Raw genomic sequence first — 25937 nt, forward strand, 5'->3', positions numbered from 1 at the left:
ACGTCGTGATTTTTGTTTTTATTTTATTTTCATTAATTTTGATGTTTTACCTACGTGACTTTACCGAAAAAACCTAAGAATATGATTCCTTGCAGTCACGAAAGCTTCAAATCTAGAATTGTTAGCCCAATAGATGCTTTTGCAGTCTGGTATGGGGAAGAAGAAAAAAAACCATATCCACGCGATGACATGGAACACACAAGTGATAGCAAGCTTAGTGAAAAGGTTGTGGTGTTAAAACATTTGAGTGTTTCTTATTGCATTAAATCAACATTCATAGCTCAACTCATACAGCTCTCAGGCTGTGAACGTTGACACATTTAGAAACAGCCCCTGCGTGTTTGCCAGGGCGACCACACGCAATGTTTCCTGCCCAAGGACACACAGCGGGGGGTGATGAACCACCCTCTATAGCTTCACTCATGACTACTGGCACCATTCTCTACCCCCTCCCCCTCCCCCGTGACATGAATTGGGAGCCAAACATCCCATGCTACCCCTGTCTTGGGAATTCAGCATTGACCGCAGTAGAGCGCTAAGTTTAATACCTTTCCAAAAAATACTATTACTTTGCTTTCAAAAAGCTTTTTTTAAACTCCCTGTTCCAATCTAATATGCACCATGAATAGCAGTCCAGTTGCTTCATGAAGATTGTGCTTTACGTGGGATTAACACTGCATATTTATTTTTCTTCCATACCAATGCAATTCAGTATCCTATTGCAGTGTAGTATTTACTCTCAGAATATCTGAGGTTAAAATTACGTACGTAATATTTTTTTTTATTTTCGTAATTGACCATAAATCTTTTTGGTTTGTTACGTATGGAGTAGGGTTTTTTTTTTAAGCTTTTCACCTGTGGTATTAGCAATTTCTGTTTGGGATTATTTTCTGTGAAATCTCGAGTCTGGCTTGACCAGTAATCTACATGAGTTAACCACAAAAACATTCTTTTGTGCACTATTCACCAAAACTGTCTTTGGCATATCACTAAAATACATGCAAAACGGTTTTTGAACATTCTGAAGCCATTGTGCCAGACTGATTTGTGCAATAATTCTGTCCACTGTTATTATTGAGATCGCCCAAGTTTGTTACACGTACAATGATAAATAATTATTTATAATTGTATAAAACATGTGTGATATCTGGGTCAAACCCAAGGCGGTTGGTCAGCAGTTGTTGACGTATGTCGTATATTTTTGTCCATCTGGCCCCTCTAATCATTCCCAACTGATCGCCAGTTGGCGGTCGTGGCCTGTCTGTCCCACACCACTCCCTGGAGACTGGCGTTTAAATGCCCTTCACCAACTTTCGAGCATGATCTCTCCCAACCCCCTTTTCATGTCACACTCATCGGCGATGCCATATACACGCATCGGTAACTTTGTTTTGTATTTATGTCCGGTGAAATTTATATTAGAAGCAAGAGCATTCGGTGCAGTAATTCACAGGGTGCATTGTTTGGGACATCCGTTTGTTATAATCCTGTCCACGGTGACACGTGTTGCAGAATCGGATGTAGAAAGCCAGTCGAGGCTGCAATAAAGATGCATTTATCACTTTTCAATTTAACCTACTTTTTAGGAGGCTCAGCCAAGATACGTCATCTTATTTATTGATTATTTATATTGTGGCTGATTTATATATATATATTTTTAAGTTATCTTTATGACATTGTCTTATACATTAAAACGAAATGCAAGTTAGGACAGCCTTAAACTACTAAGCTGATGATACAATGTGTATTTTGTATCATCGGCTTCTCAACTCTGTAATGCCATACCAGCATTCTTTAAGTCAGAATAACAAAAAAAGAACTGCACTTAAGTCAGCCAAATAAAAGTGGGTCCAGTAAAAGAATCTGCAGGATACAAGTTCTTGCGGTGCCCAGCTCTCATAGTTATGGCTATTTGTGCCCTCTCATTGGCAATGAAGCATCGTGGCCAAATCCTTAATACTTCATCATATTGATTTAGAGAAAACATGTTGTGCCATGGTGTTGTGATTACAGTAAAATGTTCACTTCCTAATATACAGTATATTATATGACGAGATATAATGTCTCTATTTTTTGTTAATAGATTATGGGTTTTAAGCAGGCAACTATTCATTAGCATGCAAAGTGTTCTAGGAAACCCTTAATCCAAGTACTGAAATATAAATTGCTAATGAGTACACACATGCACCTGGGAATAATTTACCATTACTTGTGCTTTCATTTTATGTAAAATCAGTGCTATCAGTGTCAGCATTCCACGTTTTTTAAAATCGTTTATTGTGATTATCTGAAGTTTGTGAAATGTATGACGGCACCCTGTGGCCGCAGAATTTGCCAGCGTTTAGAATATATGAATCAACATTCCCCAACGGTTGCATTCAATCACGGCAGCTTCGGCAGAAGCATAAAACTGGGGGGAGGAATGTTGGCAGTAAGTAAGCATGTGTGAAAGTTTAGCGCGGACCAAAAGATTCCAGATCTTCAGCTGGTTTACATTACTCGATAGACCACACCCTTTTGAAATTACCACATGGAATTTTATTTACGCAAAAGACTTGATACGTATTGTTGTGTTATCCACAAATACATTCAAATGTGCCTGCTATAGTGTAATGCTTTCCAGCGCTGCAAAATTATATTACATTAAAAGTATCAATTCTGTAACGTTTAAGCTATACACACTTAGTTTTGCATGTCTATCAGAACTGCTTCACGTTCGTTGTGCAATATAGCTTTGACAATAACATGTTCTGATCATCTTATTGCAGCACATTAACATTTGTAAAAGAAATCCAGCGAAGTCCATTAATATAACAATATGTTGAGTGTGCTTGTATTCTTTCGTTTACACCCCCCCCCCCCCCCAGATTTTGATAGCGAAATCACCATTGGCTTCCTTTTCTGGATTTGTTTACTCCATTCAAGGCTCGGGACTTGTGTTGGAAGGTAAGATATATTTGTTACTTGGACCACAATGTTCAAGTGTGTACTGAACAAACCTTGTTCTGTTTGTTCACTTTACAATGAGATTATTGAAATTGCCTTCTCATGGTTTTGCATTTCATATTGATTGGCCATCATCCTCTGTCAGTTCTTTCTTTGTTCGGGATATTTCTAAGTTGAGTTCATGTTATCTTCCATCACTATCATTCTCCAATCGTTATCTAAAACCCTTCCCCCACATCCTCATCAAGTTCCGGCACTCCCCCTCTTCTGCCGCTTTAGTTTTGGGCTTTGCGGCCCTCGCCGAAGAACTCCGTTTTTGCCTCTCCGCGCTCTGCCGTGCAGGTCAAGCGGTGGTATTCAAATGAGGTTGGGATAGAGCCTCTTGTGCAGTTTTCCCCTTCTTTAAATTGCCTGGCTTTGTCACTGGTCAGCGGAATAGCCTGTTGAATAAACAAAGAAAGAGCGCCCCCCCCCTCCCCCCTTGATGGCGGAGGAACGCCGGATCAGCGGACACAAAAGGAACCCCAAAATGACACTTTAACAAACTTCACAATGGGGGTGGGGGGGGGTGACCTTTATTAACCCTTTCAATGCCAGGAAGCAAACATTTTAAGCAGGGTAGTTTGGGATAAGTCTGCCTCAGTCACAATACCACCGTAAATTGTGTAATAAAAATGAGAACTGTATAGCCTTTTCCTTTTCTGTTTTTGTTAATATACTAGCCTCCGTAGGGGGAAGAGGCTTTGACCAATTCATCCCATTGTTTGTCAAGGCCAGCCACTGAATCCAGAAGCCTGCACATTGCACAGTGCTTAGTAATTATCAGAAAATTATTTTTTTTGAAAGGTTGAAGAAATATAACCATACACAATTCAGCATAAAGCAACATTAGATGCCAATGCAGGAGTAAGTAGCTGCTCGGTTGACGTTGATTGGTGTTCTTTACATTTTTGTTGAAGCTGCTCCTTCATTATTTTTATTAAGCAAGGCCAAAAGTGCGGCGAGTTGCCATACTATTTTGTTGCGTAAGTTGATTTCAACACGTTTTTTTGTATCCCCGTATTATTAGGTAAAAATAAAACATGGTCATTTAAAGGGTGCTCTAACATGCTCGTCCATCGGTTGTGGTGCATTTGCCAAGTTTAACATAGTTCAACGTCGTTATGAAATCTGTTTACAGATATTTGGTTAATTTTCTGCAGCTGTGTTGAAACTTGATCATTTCGAACGTTGAATTTATACGCATAACTAAATATGCATTTCTAGTCTGTGCACCAACATTCACGCATGTGTTCATGTTAGGTGCAGCATATTTAATGGATTTTAAAAATATATATGACTATTCATCACCAGAAACATGTTTGTAATATGATCATTTAATTCACCCCTACTGCCAACAAATGGAGATTTAAAAAAAACTCCTTTCTACCTCTTTGATTTTCCTGTCTTTGTGTAGCTTGTATTCTGTTCAAATCATTTAGCTCTTGCTGGCTGAATGAAATTTCCATTTTTTCATTCAGTTGCACTTCCAGAATTCCACTCCACTTGCTGAGGCGGCTCAACCACACAATGTAGCCCCTGCATGGCCTTTCTTAACTCCCAGCAAGGATTCTGTGCAGGGAACACAGTCACAGCAGATCCCGGATTTCTTGTTATATAAAAATATATATATATGTTATACACGCATACTAGTGCTGTATGCACAAAGACATACACAGGGTAAAATTAATGTTAAGTTCAATGCGTACCCTTTCCCATTACATGACAAAAAAAAAACCGGTGCAGCATACTGTGTCATACAATGACTTGCCTTTATTACAATATAATTAACATTTTTTGAAAAGTTCCAAACTCACCTTATAGTGGTGCCAAGACTCAAGCGGGGGGGAAGCAGTTGCCAAACACTTTTAATGGTGCCTGTGAGCAGTGCCTGGGAGAGTGGAACGCATGACCCACCCACCCAGAGCAGACATTCACACCACAAGGGCCACAGGGTTGGCCTCACGTGTGTCCACGCGGTTTGTTATTCAGTCTCAGCCAAAAAACATCCGAGCCTCAATTTAATTGCCAGTTCCGGCCTGGATGCTTTAACAGACGTGCTTTTGTGCACAATTCTTGGGATCAATTGAAGTCTGCGTAAAGAGGGCTCATTCTGCTCATTATTGCAGTTTGCATTGGCTTTTTATGCTGGTAAAAATCTAGATCATTACCTCTCTTGGATTATGCTAATTAGACAACTCTCCTTGCATCATTCAGGATGTCATATACACAAGTTCTAAAATTCACAATTGAACAACACTGTACTTTGTTGCCAAAATTGTTTTCGAACATTCTTCTGCTTTCACGGTATCCCTGCAAGTTTTCGTTGTAAAATGTTTTCAGATTATGTCGTTAAGAAATCTGCTTTTCTTGTGGAGATCAGCTTGAAGGACAAGTTTTTTTGTTTGTTGGAATTGTATTGTTAAAGCTCCATTAATCCCTCCTTAAGGGTCCTGAGGAAGCATTTTAATGAGTCTGCTGGACTTAGTTCAGAGTAAAAGGACCTGGAGGTTTGTATTGACATGAAAATCCCTCTCCACTCTCCCATCTGTGCATGGAATTGAACTATGTTTGGCCTGATTTACCAGGCTTTTGTACAGAAATACCTGCACTCCTTATCACATGTCCAACTTCAACATTAAAGCTTCCTATTTGTTTTGTATGCATGCTGGATTATATGGCTATTTAGTTTTTTGCTTTTTCACGTAATCTTGTGATTCTCATCACACTACTTCCTTTTCATCCTTTTTTATGTACTTTTTGTGAGCAGTACATAAAACAAAGTTGGATGTAATCCTAGATGAATTGGCACTGCTGTTAAGGCAGATCTGATTTCTTTTAAAAGCCAGAGGCTTGTATTTTTAATCCACAAGTGTTTTCAGTATTCAAGTACACAAAGTGGTGTTTAAAGGGTGGGAATGTTGTTTATTGGTAAAAACTATAAACTAAACATATTCATTCAGATGACCTTTTATAAACTACGCTCATGAGTAGAAACAATTGTAAAGAAATAAGTTAAGATGTTACATTTGAAAATTTTGCCTTATTTTTTTTCCAATTTTTTTTTCTATTTTTTTTCCCAAAAAATAAATCTATTCTGAAACTGTATTTCATATTTATTTCAGTTGCCAAAAATGCCATTGATTTCCATCTTCTTTTGCACAGTCTTCACTTGGCTTTTGAGACTCATATTTACAGCTTTAAGTTATGTTAAGCATCTAGTTAATAAGCAGGTACATTATTCGGCGATATAGTCCAACGCTGAAATCTGCAACAAGCAATATAACTGACCCTCGCTCTGCACTGGGGTGGGATACTTTCTCAGACGAGGTCGTGCGGACGAAATCCGTGCAGAGGGGGGCACCCAGTTTGACAGAATAAACGGGGGGGGGGGGTTATGTTCCAGACCCCTTCAAGCTCCCTCCCCATACCCAATATTTTCACTCCTTACATTCAAAACTCAAACAGGGAATTATAAAATGCTGTATAATTATGCAACGTAAAACTCTACATGAGTATTATACTCACCAATAGAGTACGATGCTCACTAAAATATGGTGAAATACACTGTACCAGTGGCTAGGGCAGAGTCTGGACTACAAATTTAGTTCAAGTAGAGTTTCGTAAACAGAAATGTTTTTCTAGATAAAGGAGGGAGAAACGAGGCAGCCCTCCGAGGTGCATCGTGCGCGAGTGCACGTGTCATTATCTTCCGAACTCAACGGCTCCCCGTCCACAGCCAATCAGCGCGCGGCTGTTGCAGAATCCACGTGGATAGGAGTGGTCTGTTGCAGCGTGTGGAGTCTGGGCACGGCCTGGTGAGCACATCGTGCTTTTGCAATCCCCGTGTGCAGCTGCGAACCGCACCCCCATGCTTTCTGAATTTCGGTCGTGACAAAAAATACCGTGCTGCTGCGGATCTGTGCACAAAGAACTTGTGCGGAGTAAGGGTCATATGTACTTCGCCTCGAAATGAGAGGGCGTCTTTACTAGTCTTGTCGCAAGTATTTCAAATTATCAGTCGAAAACCCTGGCGAATGTCTTTATTGTTTGTCTGCATATATTTTTGTGTTCCTCTACTTGTGCTTCCATGCGTTTTTCTTGCTTGTTCATGTTTTGTTTTGTGTGTACCGAAACCAGTAAGACTATTTCAGGCCCAGCTTTGTGGTTAGATGTGTTGGATGGATGAGACAGCTGAGATTCCATCTTAACTGCCCTTCCAGTCTTATTACGCGCATTTGCATGTGCCGAGGGTATGCAAGCGAGGCATGCGAATGTTCCGCTTGCGTCTCAGCAGCATGGTCACACTTCTTCGACCATGTGCGTGCCAGTGCAGCGCGCCAGCCTTCATCTTCTGTCCTGCGAGGCAGAAACGAGCCGTCAAAGAAACACAAATGCTCCTCTGTTTTAATAACAGCTGCGGAATTCAAGTTTTCTGCTGCCAGTTTCATTGGCTGTCATCTGCTGAGCCCTCTCCTTGCTGTCAATCGTGTCGCCGCTGCTCATGAGCAACACATTTCACAGGCCTTCATATTGCACGTAAACACATGGGATACTTTCACATGTGCACGCACACAAGGTTATGCGGCGCACGCTTTTATAAAGTCTCTCAAGCGCCGTCACATGCGCCTATGAGCGGGGTACGCATGCTCAGCACAGCGCTGCCTTTGTCTCGTGCATTGTTGCCGCAGTTGCTTTACTTAGTGGTACGTAAAGTGCTTCAGTGGTTCAGCCACGTATGCTTACATTAATGCATTCGGATTGTTACTGCGCAGCTAATCCCTGGCTGACCATGTGCGCCGGGGTCAAACCTTGCCCACTGCAGGCCACGCCATTGGCAGGATAGCGCGTCAGTCAGCCTAGCGGCCCTCATTCTGGAGCACCCCCCCCACCGCCCTCTCTCAGCATCAATTATTCTTTGTTTTTTCCTGGCTTTGCAAAACAACCAGGCAGCCAACTGTTGGTGATCCATCTGATGTTCCTGCTGGAGCGTAGTAGAGAAAGGAAGGCATGGCACGACCGTGCCAGTGCCATTTTTTCCACAGATGCTGTGTCATGTGCTTTTAGCTCTGAGTGCATGTGCTCACACCAGCATTAGTTCTCTGGCACTCAACACGGAGGGGCTTGATGAATGCCACAGCAGTGCACAGTGGCAGTCTTTCTTAACTCCTTAATTTAATTAGTCAACCCCCCAGTGATGATTGGGGTATGACCTATGCTCTCTGACTTGTGCTCTTGCCCATCTGTACCCAGCAGGCTTTGCCAATAAGAGATGTATCACGCCTCACCGGCTCCCGCCCCCCTTCACTTCACATGCATGGCAAATCAAAAGTGAATTAAAAGTTCTGCATTAAGAATGCTTTCTGCGTCTTAGTCTACCCTTTCTTCGTCCTTTTCCCTCGGTCCAATCTATTTTTTCACGATTGGGGGATGCCCGCTAGTTGAGCCACTTTCTGTTGTTTTGGGATTTAAAAAAAATATTTTCATGTATACTTGATTGTTTGAAATTAAATACTTTCCTGACCACAAAAAGTTAATTTTAGAGAAGTGAAACTTGTGTCGCCATATTTTCCATGGATAAACGAGTTCATGTGGAAGACGAATTTTACTTTCTAAATATTTTATTTCCTGAGATTTAAACCACAAAATATTAGTTTACCTCCACATAAACGTTTACTCCATTTTCTTGTTCGAGTAACATTGTTGTTGTCCACTTAATGTAGTGTTTAATTTTGGTCCTGTATTTTTCATCGTGGTACACAGCAATGACAATATATTTCTTAATTTTCATTGGAATTGCTTTCCCAAAAGTATAAACATCCTGCCATCCAGCCATTTCATGTTATTGAGCACGGAAAAAAATGCTCACCATCATTTCCAAACCCCCGAAAGGGAGTTCCAACTCATAAGTTACTAACCACACTTCCAAATAGCGTGGATCTGTGCCAGCCAACACATTTGAGATGAGATGCAAGCGCGAGCCAGCCAGGCTGACCTCTTTGTTACATGTGCTGTACTAGTACGGCGAGGACAATCTGGAAATGTAACAGGTGCTTATCAATTTGTGCTGTGCCAAATGAACGCTTGCAGCCTGCTCCCCAGTGTGCAGACTATTCTCATCCACTTAAGTTTTAGATTTATTTTAATTGTGGATATCATTCCATCCTCTGGCAACTGAAAAGCCAGACACTTTCGGTGTGTGCATACAATTAGGAGCATGCATACTAAATGCCAGAGGTGGGACAAAGTCATTGTTATGCAAGTCCAAGTCGAGTCGCAAGTCATCAAATTCATGACTCGAGTCTGACTCGAGTCCAAGTCACATGACTCGAGTCCACATCTCATAGGTGGGACAAAGTCATTGTTATGCAAGTCCAAGTCGAGTCGCAAGTCATCAAATTCATGACTCGAGTCTGACTCGAGTCCAAGTCACATGACTCGAGTCCACACCTCTGCTAAATGCATTCATTTTCCTTCACTGTGGATTGAAAAAAACAAATAGCCTTCATAATCTGTTGATGGATTACCAGAATGTATATTCATAGCACAATGAATTACAGAGGTTCGGTTGTGTGTTGCATTCTAAACCTTGCTGTCTTCGGTGACTCCACTTATAACTGAGACGGGCCCACTGGCTGTTGCAGTGTAGGGTTGAAAAATGTTTGTGTTTTAAAATAAAGATCTGCCCTCGGTGACTGAGTGTGAAGGACGTGCTCCGCTGGTTTTGGATTTCTCAGAACATGCCATTGTTAGTGTGTCATCCGGTACAGTTACTTTGCTGCTTCTGTGTACAAGTGTGTGTTGGTATGCATTTGTTGTATATGGTCTTTGTTTCCCTGGGTTTTCACGGGGCTTCAATTCAGACATGCCGAGTGTTTCTCGTTGTCTGTGCTTGTGCATGCCAGTGTTCACACGCATCCGCATGTGTCAGCAGAGTTTGTGTTGAAGGCAACCAAAAACAAAGTTACTGTAGCTGCCGTCTTGGCGATAGGCTGATTTGCTGTGCCCGGCACTGCCCGACATTAAGTTAGAAACTTTGTTCTTGTAACTTAGAAGTCTTTTTTCTCGTTAATGATGCTTTGAATATGTTTGACAACCCAAGACAAAGCACAGGCGTACATCTACAAGTGTTTTTTGTGTGTGACACGGTCTTTTAAGTTACTGAAAATGGAGTGAAACTCCGATTTTCAGCCCATATAATTGTGTTCCTGTGTGCGAGTTAAGTGTGGGTTGTGGTGTCACGCCAACCAGACTGCCTTGTGCTTTTTCTTACGTATGTACGCCTGTATCTATTGTAGTTCATTCGTAATTACATCGTGGTCTGCAACCACCTGAAACCCAGGCTCTCATTGAAGAAGTCCCAGCATTTTCATGAAAAACAAACACTCGCCTGGGCTGAACAAAATGATGTAGTCAAGCTACGGGGCAGATCTTTAAAGTAGATTCTACCCCCCCCCCTCCAGTGCCAGAGCCCTTTGTACGGCTCCACATTGGCATCGTTCTTGCGTTGCTGGTGTGTTTTATGTGCACCACCGAGTGACCCGCATTCTGACAGGCTTGAGGCCTGGATTTTCCAGGAACTCGCAGGGGATAGACTATTCCTGTCCCCGGAAACCTGACACTTTTTGGCCCTCAGCGGGTGTGAAGCACATGGCCGGGTCGTGATGCCGGGAGCCTGTTTCATGTTGTTTCAATTAAATCTTTGCAGCCCCCACCCACCCCCTCCCTCCTCCTTGTGAAGTCTGTCTATTTTTTTCTCATCTCCCAGTCTAAACATGAGACAGAAATCAATTAACTAGCAATAAAGCTGTCTGAGAAGGGAACTAGCCGGAGGTTTTGAAAAACTGTGGTTTGAGCATCTTTTGGCACGAAGTAAGACGCGTCACGTGCAAATTAAATACTCCGGTGCATCATCACGGAGATCGTAATCTACAATCTTTTGTAGTGATTGTTTTTTTACCCTTTCAACTGGTACAAAAACTGACACCTTTATACAAGGCATCATATTTGCAATAACCACAACACAAGCAGTCAAAATGCAAACAAAAAGAAACAACTCTGATAATGATATGCACTGTCCTTGAAGTTGATTGGTCCATACCCGAGACAGCTTTTCTTAGAGCCTAGTCTCCATTGGTGTTGGACCAGATGACGCCAAAAGGCATACAACTCAAAAACAGTGCACTATCAGAGTATTGAGAACTCGGAGTAAGCATTTACACTGAGACATCTCCTTTACCAGTGGCAAAATATAGTGATAGGTTTTAACCCTTTCAAACTGGTACAAAAACTGACACCTTTATACAAGGCATCATGTTTGCAATAACCACAACACAAGCAGTCAAAATGCAAACAAAAAGAAACAACTCTGATAATGATATGCACTGTCCTTGAAGTTGATTGGTCCACACCCGAGACAGCTTTTCCTTAGAGCCTAGTCTCCATCTCCATTGTTTGCATTTTGACTGCTTGTGTTGTGGTTATTGCAAACATGATGCCTTGTATAAAGGTGTCCGTTTTTGTATCAGTTGAAAGGGTAAAAACCTATTACTATATTTTGCCACTGGTAAAGAAGATGTCTCATAGTGTAAATGTTTACCCCGAGCTCTCATACTTTGATGGTGCATTGTCTTTAAGTTGTGCGCCTTTTGGCGTCATCTGGTCCAACACCATGTGAGACGAGGCTCTAAGAAAAGCTGTCTCGGGTGTGGACCAATCAACTTCAAAGACGGTGCATAACATCAGAGTTGTTTCTTTTTGTTTGCATTTTGACTGCTTGTGTTGTGGTTATTGCAAACATGATGCCTTGCATAAAGGTGTCAGTTTTTGTACCAGTTGAAAGGGTAAAAACCTATCACTATATTTTGCCACTGGTTAAGGAGATGTCTCATAGTCTACAATCTTTAATCACAGTGCTCTTCATGGCTTCTCATATTGCATGCCGTATTTGACTTGAAACTGTTTTGAGTCATCCGAGTCCACCACCGAATAGTTTCCGCCAACCCCTTCCAAAGGAGATACGATCTCTGTTGATGCCAGCATCTTGACAGTGATTAGTGCCTATACGTAAGTGTGCAGTTGACTACCTTTTTAGAGTTGTGTGTTGGGCTGCTATCCTCTCGGCAGGGGTAGGGGGTGCTGCGTGGGAGGTGTGCAGGGCCTCGGGGAGATCAGATCTCAGGTCTGGAAAATCTTGTAAACAGGAAAGGGTTGGGCTCGTCTCTGGAGCATCCATTCCTTCAAACAAATTCATCAGTAACCTCTCATTAGGCAACTTCCGCTCAGATTAACACGCTAATTTAGTACTGTGTCCCACTATTTTGTACAGTATAACCATGGTGTACATCGAATACCCCACCCCAACTCACTGCGGAGGATGTGCCTGTGTTAAGCAAGGGCCCTTTAAAAGTGACTGCATTGTGTTTGTTGTTGAAGCATAGGAATGTAAAAATATCACATTACACGTGTATGCCCGCTGCCAGTATATTTAGCCTTTGCATTGTGCCGCGCTCTGCAGGAACAAGAGGAGTTGAACAAGTCGTGGTTGTTTTAAACAAATGGCTGCTGAGCTTATCACTACGATGACTTGCCAGTCGGCACTGTGTGCTCCGTGAAGATGCAATGCCAATCGAGTTATTTAAAAAAGCAGTCGTACGTGTTGTCGGTGAACAATACATTTGGGTGGTAATGGATGGGACGCATCGGCCGGGCACTGTAAGGGCGTCTGTGTTAACAGTTTGGCAGTCAGGGAGATTGGTGGCCCTGTAGGAAAAATGGAGGGAGAGTTTTGGATCTCTTTAACAGGATGCGCCAAATTGCAGGCTGAAAGGGCCTTTTTCTTCTTCCAAAGCAATTTTGTTATTAATTTATTTGCATACATTATAATATGTACGGCATGTTATGCGGGTGGGCAGTTGGGTTGTGGTTTTACTTACTGCTTGTAAAAGTTAACACATGATGTTGCGTTTAGTGGAAACCACTGATTACCATCACCCTGGAGCTTTATTGAAATTAAAACCTAAGGAACAGAACAATGGTGATCTGCCTGAAAGGCATTTTAAGTCTCTAAAGCTGCTGCCTTTCTGTTGGCATTTCAGATTGAAGCTTAATTGCTGTACATTGCCTCATTACCAAGGCAATACAATCCCTCCACAAAGCGCCCGTTCGCTGATGGGGCTTCGTATCTCTGCGCACATGTCGCCTTGTGAAAGCGTGTTTTGTTTTGAACTTTCAGATGCTGCGGATGCCCCAACGGATGCTTTTGAAGGAACCGATCCAGGTCTCCAGCCAATCAGAGTTCGCACTTCACTGGACTGTTGCTTTGACATCTGATTAGCTTGAGGGTGGGTCATGAAAGCGGCCCTCGGTGTACCGCTAGCCAACCGAACTTAGGCCAAACCTGGACATTTTTACGTCCAAAAGACAATAATCTACTTGGAAGTCCAGAATTCCTAAGTCGCTCTTCTTTACCAAACAATTGTGGCTTCAACACAAGTCCGCTCTCAAACGGAGCAAGCCACACACGTGTGTGTGTGTGATCCTTTTACATCAACACTCGGAACTCTGTGGTCAGGCACGTGCGCAGAAGTGCATTTCGTACAGGAAGACGCTAAGATTGTCCCGCATGGTGATGTATCTCGTGAACTTTAAATGAAAAAAAAATTGGCACATAAAGCCCTTAAATTCGCATTTTTTTTAAACAAACACCACTGCTGGACCTCGTGAGAAGCTTTTGTGAAGAGCCTCGAGAGAACGGAGCCAGCGCCACTTGTTGCTACTTCTCGTGGGCCGCGGTTGTTTTATTTTCTAGCCAGAGTTCATGGTCTAGGAAATTGTTTATTTTTCCTTTTGCACTTTGTTTATGGAATGGTGGAACTCTATTAAAGAAACAGCTAGGGCACAATAACATGTGTTCTTCATCTTTGTTAATTGCTCATTCCTACCCCCCTGAACCCCCCCACCACCACCCCACCAAAAAAAACTTTCCTTTGGCTCTCAAGGTTGACGAGTTGTTTTTACAGAGATAATTTCTGCATGGGTTTTGGCAAAGTGTGCACGCGCGCACATATTTCGTGGTTCTGCCATTGCGCTTATTAACAGCTTGACGTTATGGTGGACCCACAACGAAAATCAGTTACTGTGGACTTTAGTTGAAGAGAAACACATGTTGCGAATAACAGTGTGAAGGCGACCAAGCAAATATCCATGTGCCGTGATCATGACGGTTAAAGTTGAAACTCGATATAGCCGGGGGAGCCATCACACCCGGGTCATCCAACCCAAGAACCGATGTGGCCAATGTATCGCGTTCACAAACTTCGTGAAAGTTCACTTAATCAAAACTTTTAATTTAAAGTTGGCTTCGCACACTGGCACCGGTGCAGTGTGCCGCACCACAATATGTTAAGTGACCCCGAGGCTTGTGGGCTTTACACGTGAGGTTTAATTACGCACAAGCCATGCGCAGAGGGACCCCCCCACCACCACCGCGAAATAGGCGGCGCCCCCCCCCCCTGCAGAGTTCTCTCCCCCCCCCCCAACATCTCCATTCTCCAGCCCAGCGCCACGTCAGCCGGCGCGCTCACAAGCCTCACCCCCCCCCAAGGCTTCAAAGTGATTTATTGCGTCCTTCTCAGGCCCACGAATGCGTCACCCGGTCTCTTCCCAGACTCGCTCAGAACACGCTCCAAATAAAACACATCCCACTCGCTTCGCGTGGAGGGATTAATTTTTGTTTTACGTTTATTACAAGATACAACATGGTGGCTATATCAAACTGTAGTGAACAGCGCAATCACAACTCTCACCCCCCTCCTCCTCCAAAATTATACAAGAACTAAACATGCCTTGCATAGTTTTTGTTAGGCTTGAAAATTATACAATTATTTCAACGACCGTATAAAACGTATTCGTAACTATTGGTATTTTATAATATGTAAGGCAACGCTCTGGAATGTACCAAAAGTGACGGAAGCATGGGGGGATGGAGGGGGGCTGGAGGGGGATGGGGGGGGGGCTGGAGGGGGGATGGGGGGGCACGCTGGAGGGGGATGTGGGGGGGGCTGGAGGTATCCATCCCCTGCGCGGTGGGTACGGTCGACCCCGGCAGGGTCGGACCCGTACAGTATTTGTTCATTTGGCATGGTTGTCATTACAAGGGGGGGGGGGGGGTAAATCCACACACACACACCACCGACTATCACCAAAGGCAAAAAAAGAGAGCTAACCATGCAATCTTGTTCGATTATCGTAAACAAAATGAACGAAAAATAAATATTACTTTTAAATTAACTTTTCATTCACAATAAAATAACCAGGTGAACGTTACAAAAAGCACAAAACTCAGCGTTATTTTAATATATATATTACCTGTGCGCAGGGCATTAAACACCCCGCAACTAAATTGCGGGAAAAGAATCGATTTAGGCTGGCGAGTATAATTTAACATAAAAGAATATACATCTGTCGCGTCATCATACCTGATAAATAGAAAATTTATACCAACAGAGATACGTTTTGTATAATAAATAAGTTAAATAGGGATCTCCACAACTTCTCATTTACGCTGACAAGCGAAAAAGGTTCATTAACTCTAAACGTTAAAAACAAATAAATCAATGCTCAGCATATCGGTTGGAAGAACGACTCAATAAAGCGAGTGCATATTTTTTTTCCCGTCAGCAAAGAAAAAGTTTGTGTGTGTGTGTGTGAGAAAGAGAAACAACGTTAGATTCACAACATTTTCGTGTGTACAATCAACGTAGTATTCGTGAACCCACCACGGCTGCGACGTGAGGCCACTTTGTTCTGCAGAGGGCGCCACCAGCGCCACCCAACCCACCAACCCACCCGATTTTCGAAAAAACATCGGCCTCGAAAGTTTGAAAAAACAACAACTTGCGAGCAAGATTTGCCCACGCAGCGAGATCGCCTTTGGCTGTTGCCGCTGCAAACAGTATCTATATTAACTGCATTGGGCGAAATGTTATGGCACTCACCCCACCACCACCACCTTTCTCAGCTCGGGGTCGTGACCGGTTAAATATTAAATTGGCCGATGGAGGCAAACTTTGGCGGTGGGGGGGGGCACGGGCAAAAACAACTTGCAACCACCACCACGTGGGCAACACACAGGGCTCACGTGGTACTCAACTTGTACAAAAAAATTAACTGCTCGTCTATCAATCGTCATTATTGCTATAAAGAAACAGTGATCTAGCAACTGCATGCAATGTTAAGTCTTATATCCCCGACACCAATTACACCGACTCCTGGTTTAGGCACATACGGTGATAGGATCGTGGCCTCGCCCATACGCTAAAATGTATACATACAGTATATACGTTATAGGCAGTTTAATGCTGTTTAACCTTTAATGCAAGTAATTATGGAGGGACAAATACGTACTAATAAAAAGTTGCGTGTTTGTCACGAGGCCACGATGTGCGCGCTATAAGGCAATCTCGCTTATAAAACTCCTTACACACTTCGCCCTGGACTAACCATTTTACTCGGGATCAACAAAACCCATCCTTTTAAAACGAATGCGTCGAATGGGAGAATGTGCCTCGTCGCCTTTGGCCCGGGTCTTATCACAAAGGGAGCCTTGGTAGTAGTGGTTTGGGGGGTATGAAGGGGCAGAGACGAACACAAGGCAGCGATGTGGTTGCAGTGTGTGTGGGGGGCTATTAGCACCCCCCACCCCCCCGGACAACACCGCTCGCTTCACTCATCGGAGATGGACAGGCGGCTGAAGATGGGCAGCCTGCGGTTGGGATCTAGCAGGGGCGACTCGGAGCCACTCGAGGCCCCAGAACTGGAGTAGCCATCCCCCGGGTCGGACAGCGAGTCGAGGGACGCCTCAAACACAGGCGACCCCGACAGGCCACGCGCAGCTCCGGGCGTGCCCAGGGGCCCCAAGCCACCACCACCACCACCACAACCGAGGCCAATATTTGCGCCACCACCGCCACCACCGCCACCAGTGTGGAGAGGCAGCCCCGTGCCCGCGCCGGACATGGCCGCACTGAAGAACAGCTCCTGGCTGAATGAAAACGGGGTGTTGTTGGTGCACATTGGCGACGACAACATCATGTAGTCGTCTCCGAAGAAGCCTCCCGTGGACAGGGGCGGAGGCGTGAGCGACAGCGAGTTGTCGAGAGGGCCCCCCCCCATCGGCGGCGGGGAGTCGAGGCGTCGTGCCATGGCGGCGCTGGGGAAGCCGGCGAAACTCACGCTGTGGTTGAGTCGTGGGCGAGGACCCCTGGTGCGCTGCTGATGGGGGCCGCTCCCTGCCAGCGACGGGGACAGCGGCGGCTGCTGAGAGGTGGGCGAGCGCTGCTCGTCGGCGTTGTGGATGAAGTGGCAACGTGGCCCGTAGGGGCAGAAGCCGATGGTGTGGAAAGTGCGGCACAATTCGGTCTTGTACTTGGGGTGCCGTACCAGACTGCGCAGCTCGTGACCGCCGTGCGCGAATTGGCACTTGTCGCCGTACTTGCAGACGCCGTTCTCTTCGAAGGGCCGGCACAACTCGGTTTTGTAGCGACTCGAGTTGACCATCCCCACGCCGCCGCCTGTCTGAGCCGTCTGCTGCTGCTGCTGGTGCTGCTTGCCGCTGGGAGCCAAAATCATGGCAGAGTGGTCGCCGCCCTCGCTCAGCGAGCGGTCTCGGAAGCGATTCTCTCTGTTCATGAGCGCCGTGCTGTCTTTGAGCGCGGACATGGAGAACTTGTTGTTGTTTCCACCGCCGCCGCCGCCTCCTCCGTTGCCGCCGACGCCGCCAATGTTGTTGGCGCAGAGAGAAGCGTGCGCGGAGTTTGCGAGGGCGAGCATGTTGTTGGAGGAATGGCGGCGTGGGAGCGTGGCTGTAGGTGTGCCCACCGCCCTCCTGTCGAGCGCGTTTAAGTTCAAGCCCTTGTTGTCGTTCTCCTGCAAAGAAAGTTTAAAGTTGCTTGTTTTAAAAACGAGGGAGGGAGAGATAGAGAGAGAGCGCGCCCCGCGAGAGGTGGCAACGCGACTTTTCAAAAAGTTGTCGGGGTTTCGCAGACTTGGGTTGGGAGCGACACGCGCCGGGGCATCGTGGTGCGGGTTGAGTGAAAGCGGCTGCAAAGAGGGGGGGGGGTTGGTTGGGAGAGCAAATTTGACTTCTGGTTGACAAGCCCAGGCGTGGAGGAAGAGAGCGATGGGAAAGAACAGAAAAGCGAGTTTGCGTTCTTACCTTGTAGAATATGTCCCCGACGTCCATGTACGAAGGCGATAGGAGCGCCGTAGACATGGCGGAGTTGTTGTTTAAACACGCGCGCACGTCGCTAATTCCCCAATACAGTGACGGCGTGTTGGTGGGGATAGGGGTGTCAAACACGGTGACAACTTTGCGTGCGTGCGTTAAATAAAATAAGAAACTAGTGCAACTTGTTTGAGCCGGGCTGAATTCGCGAAGTTTAACTTCGCGGCCGATAAATAGCCTCTCTACCGGGTGGGGTGCGGTGAGGGCGGGCGGGCGGGCGGGCCCTCTGGTTGTGGTTGGAGTGGCTGATGGCGCGGGGGGGATGGTTGGTTTTGGGTTGAGATGGGCGTCACTCGAGGTGTTCGTGGGCGGACTAGCGAATGCGTGGCGAGAACACCGCCCCACGCCGGTCACCCATCGTTCTCCACGATTCAAATCACCATAACTTTGGCTCGCTATTGGTTAAAAGAAAAAGCGTGGCCGCCGCCCAAAGTCGGCCACGCACAAATCGTCCAACTCGTTTTGAGTTTACCGTGCCCGGGGACTCTGCCCCCTTTGCCTTGTTTCCTGACGCTTGTGTGTCATTCCCTCCCCAACTCCTCCTCCTCCTCGTTCACCCCCCCAACCAAAACTCTTAAAACACACGGGCGGGTTCCAACACCCTTTAGAGAGCATTCGCCCTGAGAGATTATGATCGTCGCTTCAAAGTTTCGGCGACTCCACGTTTGTGGCTTGTTGTTTTTGTTGTGTGTGTGAATCGCGTCCATTGCAAGATTGTGGACAGTTGTTTTTCTCTTTCCCGAAGGCAATGAACGAGCGTGTCAATGTGTGTGCTGTGTGACACCACTATTTGTATGGATGCACAGTCTACTGTGTTGTGCTTGGGCTGTTTGCACACTCGTTGTTGTGGCTTGCGTCTACACAAATGACCGTGGGTGCCCCAGATTAATTGTAGCGTTGTCCACGAGGGTGTTCGATTTCGAGTTACAATAATTCGGGTCTCGTACTTGGTCGTGTACAGGTGTTATGACGTTCACTGAAACCAGAGTTCTGCTGCTTACTTGCTAGTAGAATACAGTGCTGCTGTAAGTCGTGGCCTGGGTGTGTGCACACACGAGTCTAGAGCTTGTCGTAGTCTATTTTGTTGTACATCGCTGTGGTTTCTACGCCTCGCTGCGCGTCCGTCTTATCGGCGCCCCGCGCACGCCAGCAGCGGTTTTCCGTCCACGCGTTTTTGTTGCTGTGAGCAGATTATGATGTTAACGACACATTTGGTGCGGGCGAGCCGGCAAACAGGGCCCCCTCCTTACCCGCACATGGATTCTGGTGTGTTTTGGCCTCACCGTGACACTCACTTTTGGAAGCGGAACTTCCCAAAGTCAAAGCTGGCCGTCTTTACAGATGTTAGAGGATGTTAGCGAGGAGCTCTCACGCAGCAGCACTGAGGCCCAAAACACACTCCCGTGTCCCGTGGTAAAGAGTCACGTCCTGACGCATGTGTCGCCTCCACGCCGATACACACGGCAGCAGCAAATGCCTTATGCAAGGCTGAAGCTACTCCTGGGAGGCGTAGGGACAGGTTTGTGCAGTAAAATCTCCCCATGGTTGGGAATCGAACCCAGGTGGTCCGGATCGTAAACACATTTCCTGAACTTGCGGCGTGGCAGCCGAGTGAAAGGGGCTCCTCCTGCCTGAACTGTTCAAGATTCGCGACTGCGATTTTTTATGAAGGGGGCGGGCGGAACGAATGGAGATGGGGGGTGGGGAGACGGCTGGATTTATGAGTGGGGGAGGGAGGCAATGTGGTCGGGAAAGTGGGAGTGGGTCTTGAGCCTTTGTCCCAACAGCGAATTGGCAGACCAGCAGGACCCATGATTATTGCTTTGCTGGCTCAAGTACTGTACCGGTGGCCGCTTGTGTATATATATTAAACTACACTTAAGGGAACTTTTCCCAAAGTTTCCAAATCGAGAGAAATATGTTTGTAATCACGGACTGCATTGCTACACGTGTGATGGAGGGTTTTGAAAGTTGTACTAGAAGCAAACGCGTCTTGGGGGGAAGTGCGTGTCGTGATGTGCCTTGCAGAGTTTTGCGCGTGCGTTGCGCTACGCCGTTTCGTGCATTCACATCCTGGATAAGATTCACGTGTTTGGCAAAAAGTAACTTTTTTTTTACGGAAACGTGGTCCCAACCCCACGTGTCTCCACCACCAGGTTGGTCAAATCGGCAAAGCGACGAGTTTCTCAGCCGTTTCGCAAATGTGTTAATCTTGCCCCCTATTATGATGTAACACTGTTGATCTTAGCGCCTAAATGTGTAAGCAGAAAACTTGCGCAAAGCGTGCGGTTACAGTCGTAGTCTGTGGAGCCTATGGCTCGTGGTGCGTGTGCTCACTGGGATGTCTGTCGCTGCTGCAGTTGCTGCAGAATCGACGATGATAAGTCGTCGATGTGGGGGGGACGACAGACGGAAAAAGCGATGACCCATTTCTAATGCGTGCGTAGATGGTTGTTTACGGTATAACGTAGTACAGTCCGTAACTTGGAAGCTGTAACTCAACGTGGCCAAAATAGTTTCAATTTAACACGGCCGTGTGAGCCCCCCCCCCTCTTCCACCCTGGGTACAGTAGTTATACTACTGCGTAAAACTGCGGCTGGTGAATGGTGTTATTGTCGGGCGTATACATGAGATTAAGGTCGTGTTTAATTTGTCGCTAATTCCCCGTATTGGAGTTCAACCTCGCGGTCTAAAACCTCGCGAATTCCACTTGATTATAGGGAGTTGTATTTCCTTCCGGGCAGGGCCCGTCTATTATTCGGCGTTTTCTTACCCCTAGTGCAGGGGTCGGCAACCTACGGCTCCGGAGCCGCATGCGGCTCTTTGCGGGCTGCTTCTTGACAATATGTACGTATGTACAGTATGTACTCAGATGCATTGCGGCTCTTGAAATACTGAATTTTGTACCGAATTGGAAAGAAATGGCTCTTCTTGTTATTTTGGTTGCCGACCCCTGCCCTAGTGTGATAGTGCACACATTTAAACAATACACGGAACACAGGATTGATTAGGGAACACACGCAAATGGAACATCCTGACTTTTTAAAAAAAACTTAGCTCGGGGCAAGACACGATATCGCGAGATGGTATGGACGATGGGTTAAAACTTGTTGCGGCTTATGGAAATAATTCGTCGGAGTGGACGGAAAATGAGCTTGGCGATCAGTTCGCGTGCAAGAAATTAGGTTGATTGTGACATCGCCGTGACCTTGAGGGGTGGGCAACAATAATTCAACTCACGACGATGATGTGTGTACAGTCTGGACCGCGGGTTCCATCGCGATAAGTTCCGAAAACGGTGGTGCGTGGGACGATGGGATGAAGGTAAAACGTCTCTTGACCGGGAGTATTAACCGCCCAATATCTGTCAAGTTTGCACCGTGCCCTTGTTAATCATTGTTTGGCGACCCTGCTCGTGGATAAAGTGCTTCGTTAATGAGTTACCCTCCCCCCCCCTCTTCGCTGTTTGAGCACTGATTGATGCGATACGCGAACGCGACTTTCCGTTGTGACCTCTTTCACCCCAGTGGCGAGTCGAAGGGAAAACTTGGAGGGCATTGGGTAGAGTGGGGGGGGGGTTCAAGCTCCCCTAATGAACGCCAGTGCCCCCCCCCCCAAACCCAGCCACTGTCAGTCACCTTCAATCCAGAGTCGGCTACTGGGACTGGTGAGGAAGGCACTGGGGTTCAAATTTACGACATCAGACGCGGACAATGTCACCCGCAGGATTGTTACGATGATGACTTTGATGGGTACCCCCACTCCTAATATGACTCGGCGACGTCTCCCCCCACGAAAGGGATTCCCCTCGTTTACGGTGTTCTTGCTTCAATCCTGATTAGTCGGAATTCGGGCAAGCTGCTCAAGGGCGAAAATGCGAGAGAGAGAGAGAGAAAAGCTGCGAAGAATATACTAATTATACATCGACCGCGAATTTCACCAAATATTCACTAAGCTAGATTTGAAGCTTTCGTGACTGCAATGATTCAAACCTAAGAGTATTCACGAAGCTCTTAAAATGAACCCAAAACGTACAGCACCTTTGCAAGTTTACGATGCGGCCAGGGGTGACGCTGCACTCAAGAAAACACCTCCACCTCGCTGCCGAACGCGTGCGAGTTCAAATCCCCTTTCTACATTTGAAGCTTTCGTGACTGCAAGTATTCATATTCTTAGGTTTTTTCGGTAAAGTCACGTAGGTAAAAAATTAAAATTAATAAAAGTAAAATAAAAATAAAATAAAAATCACGACGTTTCGGAGGCAACACAAGCTTCCGTCTTCCATCTGAAGACGGAAGCTTGTGTTGCCTCCGAAACGTCGTGATTTTATTTTAATTTTACTTTTATTAATTTTAATTTTTTACCAACGTGACTTTACCGAAAAAACCTAAGAATACAAATCCCCTTTGTTAAATCGAGTCTCGCCATCCCGTCCCGAGACGATCATGTTAACCACAGTTTTGTTGGGAAGTTAAGCGGTCTCGATGTATGGCTTTTACCCCCTCCCCTGCCATGTGTTATGTGGAATCTCTGTCGCTTGGTTCAGGACCGCCGACGGGTATTATTATCAGCGTCGGGCGTTCATTTGAATTTCAAACGAGACAAAACTAAATGAGAAAACGCCATCGAAATGCCTTGAAGTGCATTGAGGGCCTATTGCCTGAGGTCACCATGGAAGTAACGGTTGTCCATGACTGCGTGAATGCTGTTGTCAGTCGGTAACATTTACTAAAGTCATTCTGATGGTAACCAAAAGCCAGAAGAGAACCACAATGTGCTTCTGCAGGAATTGTTGATGTTTTTTTGCATAGTGCGCAAAGGCTGTGTGCTTCTTGTACACGTTGCTGTGTGTTGTTTGAAACCTCCATCTCCATGATGTGTTGTTTGAAACGTGGGTTTCAAACAACACATGATGGAGGTTTTTTCATCGTTTAAAGATTTATAATTTGTGTTGAGTCTACTTAACTAAATGCAATGTAATCAAATTAATTGTCAAATAGTAGATATATTATAACATGCCAAAATACCAGTACAGTAGTTTTATAATTAATCTATATTTACAAACTAAATACTTGTACGTTTTAAAACAAATCAGTCGAGTTCCTTTTTTTAGATTCATCAGCGGGTCCCCCCCCCCCCACAATACAGTGCTGGTTAGAGTAGTTGTAAAATAACACTGGTCAACAAAAAAAAAATTTCTGGCCTGGACTTTTGCAGCTGTTTTAGACTAATTTCAGGGTGCTGATTCCAAATCTGAACTCAGATTTGCTCTATCACATCTCATTTTTATGCTATCGGCATACCCCATTTTCATTGATTTTACCCGAAATTAACTCTGTCACTTATGATTGCAAGTTGCGAGTCAGTGACTGCTTTAGTGTTAAAATATGGCGCTGTATTTTTTAGGATAGTGTGTTTATAATATCATTTTATGTATATATCCACATTTATTTAATATTTTTCTTCTGCAGTTTTTATTGAAAATGCAATATTTGATATCTCAAAAACCTGATGTGATAGACAAAAACTGATGCCAGATTTGGAATCGGCACCCCAAAATTACCCTAACACCGTTGGAATACCTTATGCCAGAAAAAGTGTGTTGACGAGTGTAATCAATGAAATGCCAAATAAATTACGAAAAATGTTTTTACCCGTGGCACCTCGCGGGAGAAGGAGTAGAGTCGATGATACGATGCATGGAAAAGGAACGGGAAAAGGGAAGAAATGCTGGAGCGTGTGTCCCCAAACCAAACGAAGAGGGTACGACTCAAGATGAGCAGCTGGTCGAATGAGGGAGCGCAGGGCAGGGAACGGGAGTGGGAGAAAGTATTACAGGACAAAGATGTCGGTGATGAGAGGGGGAGGGTAAGAGAAGGAGCGAGCAGAAATGAGCTGCACAGAGCAGCGTCTGTTTTCAAAGGGGGCGGGGAGAGGCGAGGGTGGCCATACAAACGTCACGTGATTTGCGGCGAGGTTTGAGCTGATTTATATATACAAGCAGGGAACCGTGAGAACAGTTTATAGATTATGCAAATTCGTGGGTGAAGCGATGGGTTCGTGGTGGCGTCGCAGTCCACGCTGTGTACTATGAACCCGGGCACGGCTAACGTGATAAGTGTTATCTGAACTTGTCACCCAAAAACCATACCAACCGGTACTGACCAGCGTTGCTTAAGCATGGGGATGCATTTGTTTAGATGTGGATTTAAGACGGGCTATAATCTATGTTATATGCTGATACAATTCATCTCGAATTGGAGGAATGGTGCAAAGGAGTTGGTTACAACGAAGACAATACAAGCGAAGACAATACGTGCGATACAGTTCAAGCATTTATTCAACAATGGGAACCTCGAATCGCGAGAATCGAACCGCGAGGGGTTAGGAATTCGTGGCTTCATTCTCATACCTGTCAACCCATCGTTTTACCCGTATTCTTGTACAGGGAAACTGAGTAATACATCTCCCCTTGTGATGGGGCTTTGTAGGATGAACGTTGAGATGTGTAAGAGTACGGCGTGACCAATAAGGTCTAAATTGGCCCGTAATAAGGTAGGGCACTGATAAGGGGTTGACAGGTATGACAATTCTATTACCTAGTGCCTGAACATTATTTGCGATTGTGTGTGCGCGCGCGTAAACAACGCAGACTCGTTTCAAGGCGCGGACTAACGCGACGCAGCTGTCCGGCGCGCCTTCATTAACACAGCAACGCGCCGTGGTGGAACGCGAACCGGAATCTCAATTACAGAGCTAAGCGCCTTGCAGATTGGTCTGCAGGCGCGCACATGGGAGCGATTATCTTAATCGCGCCTCTCGTTAAGGCGCGTGTTGAGCGGCGCGGATTGGGCCCCGTGTGCGCCAATGGGACCGTCTGCGCCGGCCTTAATTGGTAATAAGCAATTACCCTGGGCACTCGATCCCAATGAGACGGACTTGTTTGCTCTCGCAACTGGAGTAATTTTGTGTTGATGCTGTAGCCTGTTTGGGCTAGTCACTAGTGTGTCTGAGTGGAATTGCTGATGACTGGTACCAGCGGTGTCAAGATCGGCCTCTGTGGAGGAGGCTCGTGAAGGACGCTGCTGCTACTGGGCAGTTGGAGGCAGTCGCCCTCCAACAACAACGGAGGGCAGAGGAGCGACGCTCACAACAACGAGAAGAGCGCCGGGTGGTTAAAGCACAGCAAGTTGGCACAGTAGGGGGCACAGGTGGTGCATCAGCCACTCATCTCGGTCATCTCAGTCGACCTGTGGCACCTGGGTCTGCCCCGTGACCTGCCAGCGGGCGTTCGACACTTCACGTGGCCTCAAGGTGCACATGGCCTGGCACAAGCGTCGTGGTGACGTCACCGCCAATTCGTGGCGAATGGCGATTATTGAGTGTTGTTGAGTGTGTTTATATTTTGTGGGGAGCGGTAGTGTAGCGGTTAGCGCGCTGCGCTGCGCTACAAATCCTGGTGACCCGAGTTCGATTCCCACTCACGGCCAACACCGGTGACGATTATCTGAACCGGTCCTGGGCCCTCCCCTCAGTTCACTCGTCCTCATGAGTACCTGGTGCGGTGTGTAGACATCTCCACTGGGGAGACAAAGGCAGCCGGGCGTGGTGTTGGTCACCCAGCCCCCAGTGTGCCGTGCCGGCCTTCATAGGCGTTCGCTAACA

The 25937-nt window shown here is 45.9% G+C and overlaps 2 protein-coding genes across 6 annotated transcripts in view; one reads left to right on the forward strand and one right to left on the reverse strand.

The window, feature by feature from the left end:
* RAD51B (RAD51 paralog B) overlaps positions 1-13882 on the forward strand; it is a 70844-nt gene extending 56962 nt beyond the window's left edge. For 4 of the 5 annotated variants that reach the window (XM_078857926.1, XM_078857925.1, XM_078857927.1 and 1 more), the window contains 2 exons: positions 2868-2946; positions 13220-13882. In XM_078857926.1, coding sequence (XP_078714052.1) covers positions 2868-2946; positions 13220-13317 — 177 coding nt within the window. In that variant the 3' untranslated portion in view covers positions 13318-13882. The remainder of the gene's footprint in view (positions 1-2867; positions 2947-13219) is intronic. The other variant, XR_013637000.1, reaches the window with a different exon arrangement.
* An 826-nt stretch (positions 13883-14708) lies between these two features.
* LOC144933473 (mRNA decay activator protein ZFP36L1-like) lies at positions 14709-18520 on the reverse strand. Its single transcript, XM_078858275.1, has 2 exons — positions 18203-18520; positions 14709-17913 (listed from the first exon to the last, which is right to left on the reverse strand). The coding sequence occupies exons 1-2, from the start codon at positions 18257-18259 to the stop codon at positions 16711-16713; spliced, it is 1260 nt and encodes a 419-aa protein (XP_078714401.1). The 5' UTR covers positions 18260-18520; the 3' UTR covers positions 14709-16710.
* Positions 18521-25937: the final 7417 nt, after the last annotated feature.

This window comes from Lampetra fluviatilis, chromosome 7, assembly GCF_964198595.1.
Source record: "Lampetra fluviatilis chromosome 7, kcLamFluv1.1, whole genome shotgun sequence".
Lineage (NCBI taxonomy): Eukaryota > Metazoa > Chordata > Hyperoartia > Petromyzontiformes > Petromyzontidae > Lampetra > Lampetra fluviatilis.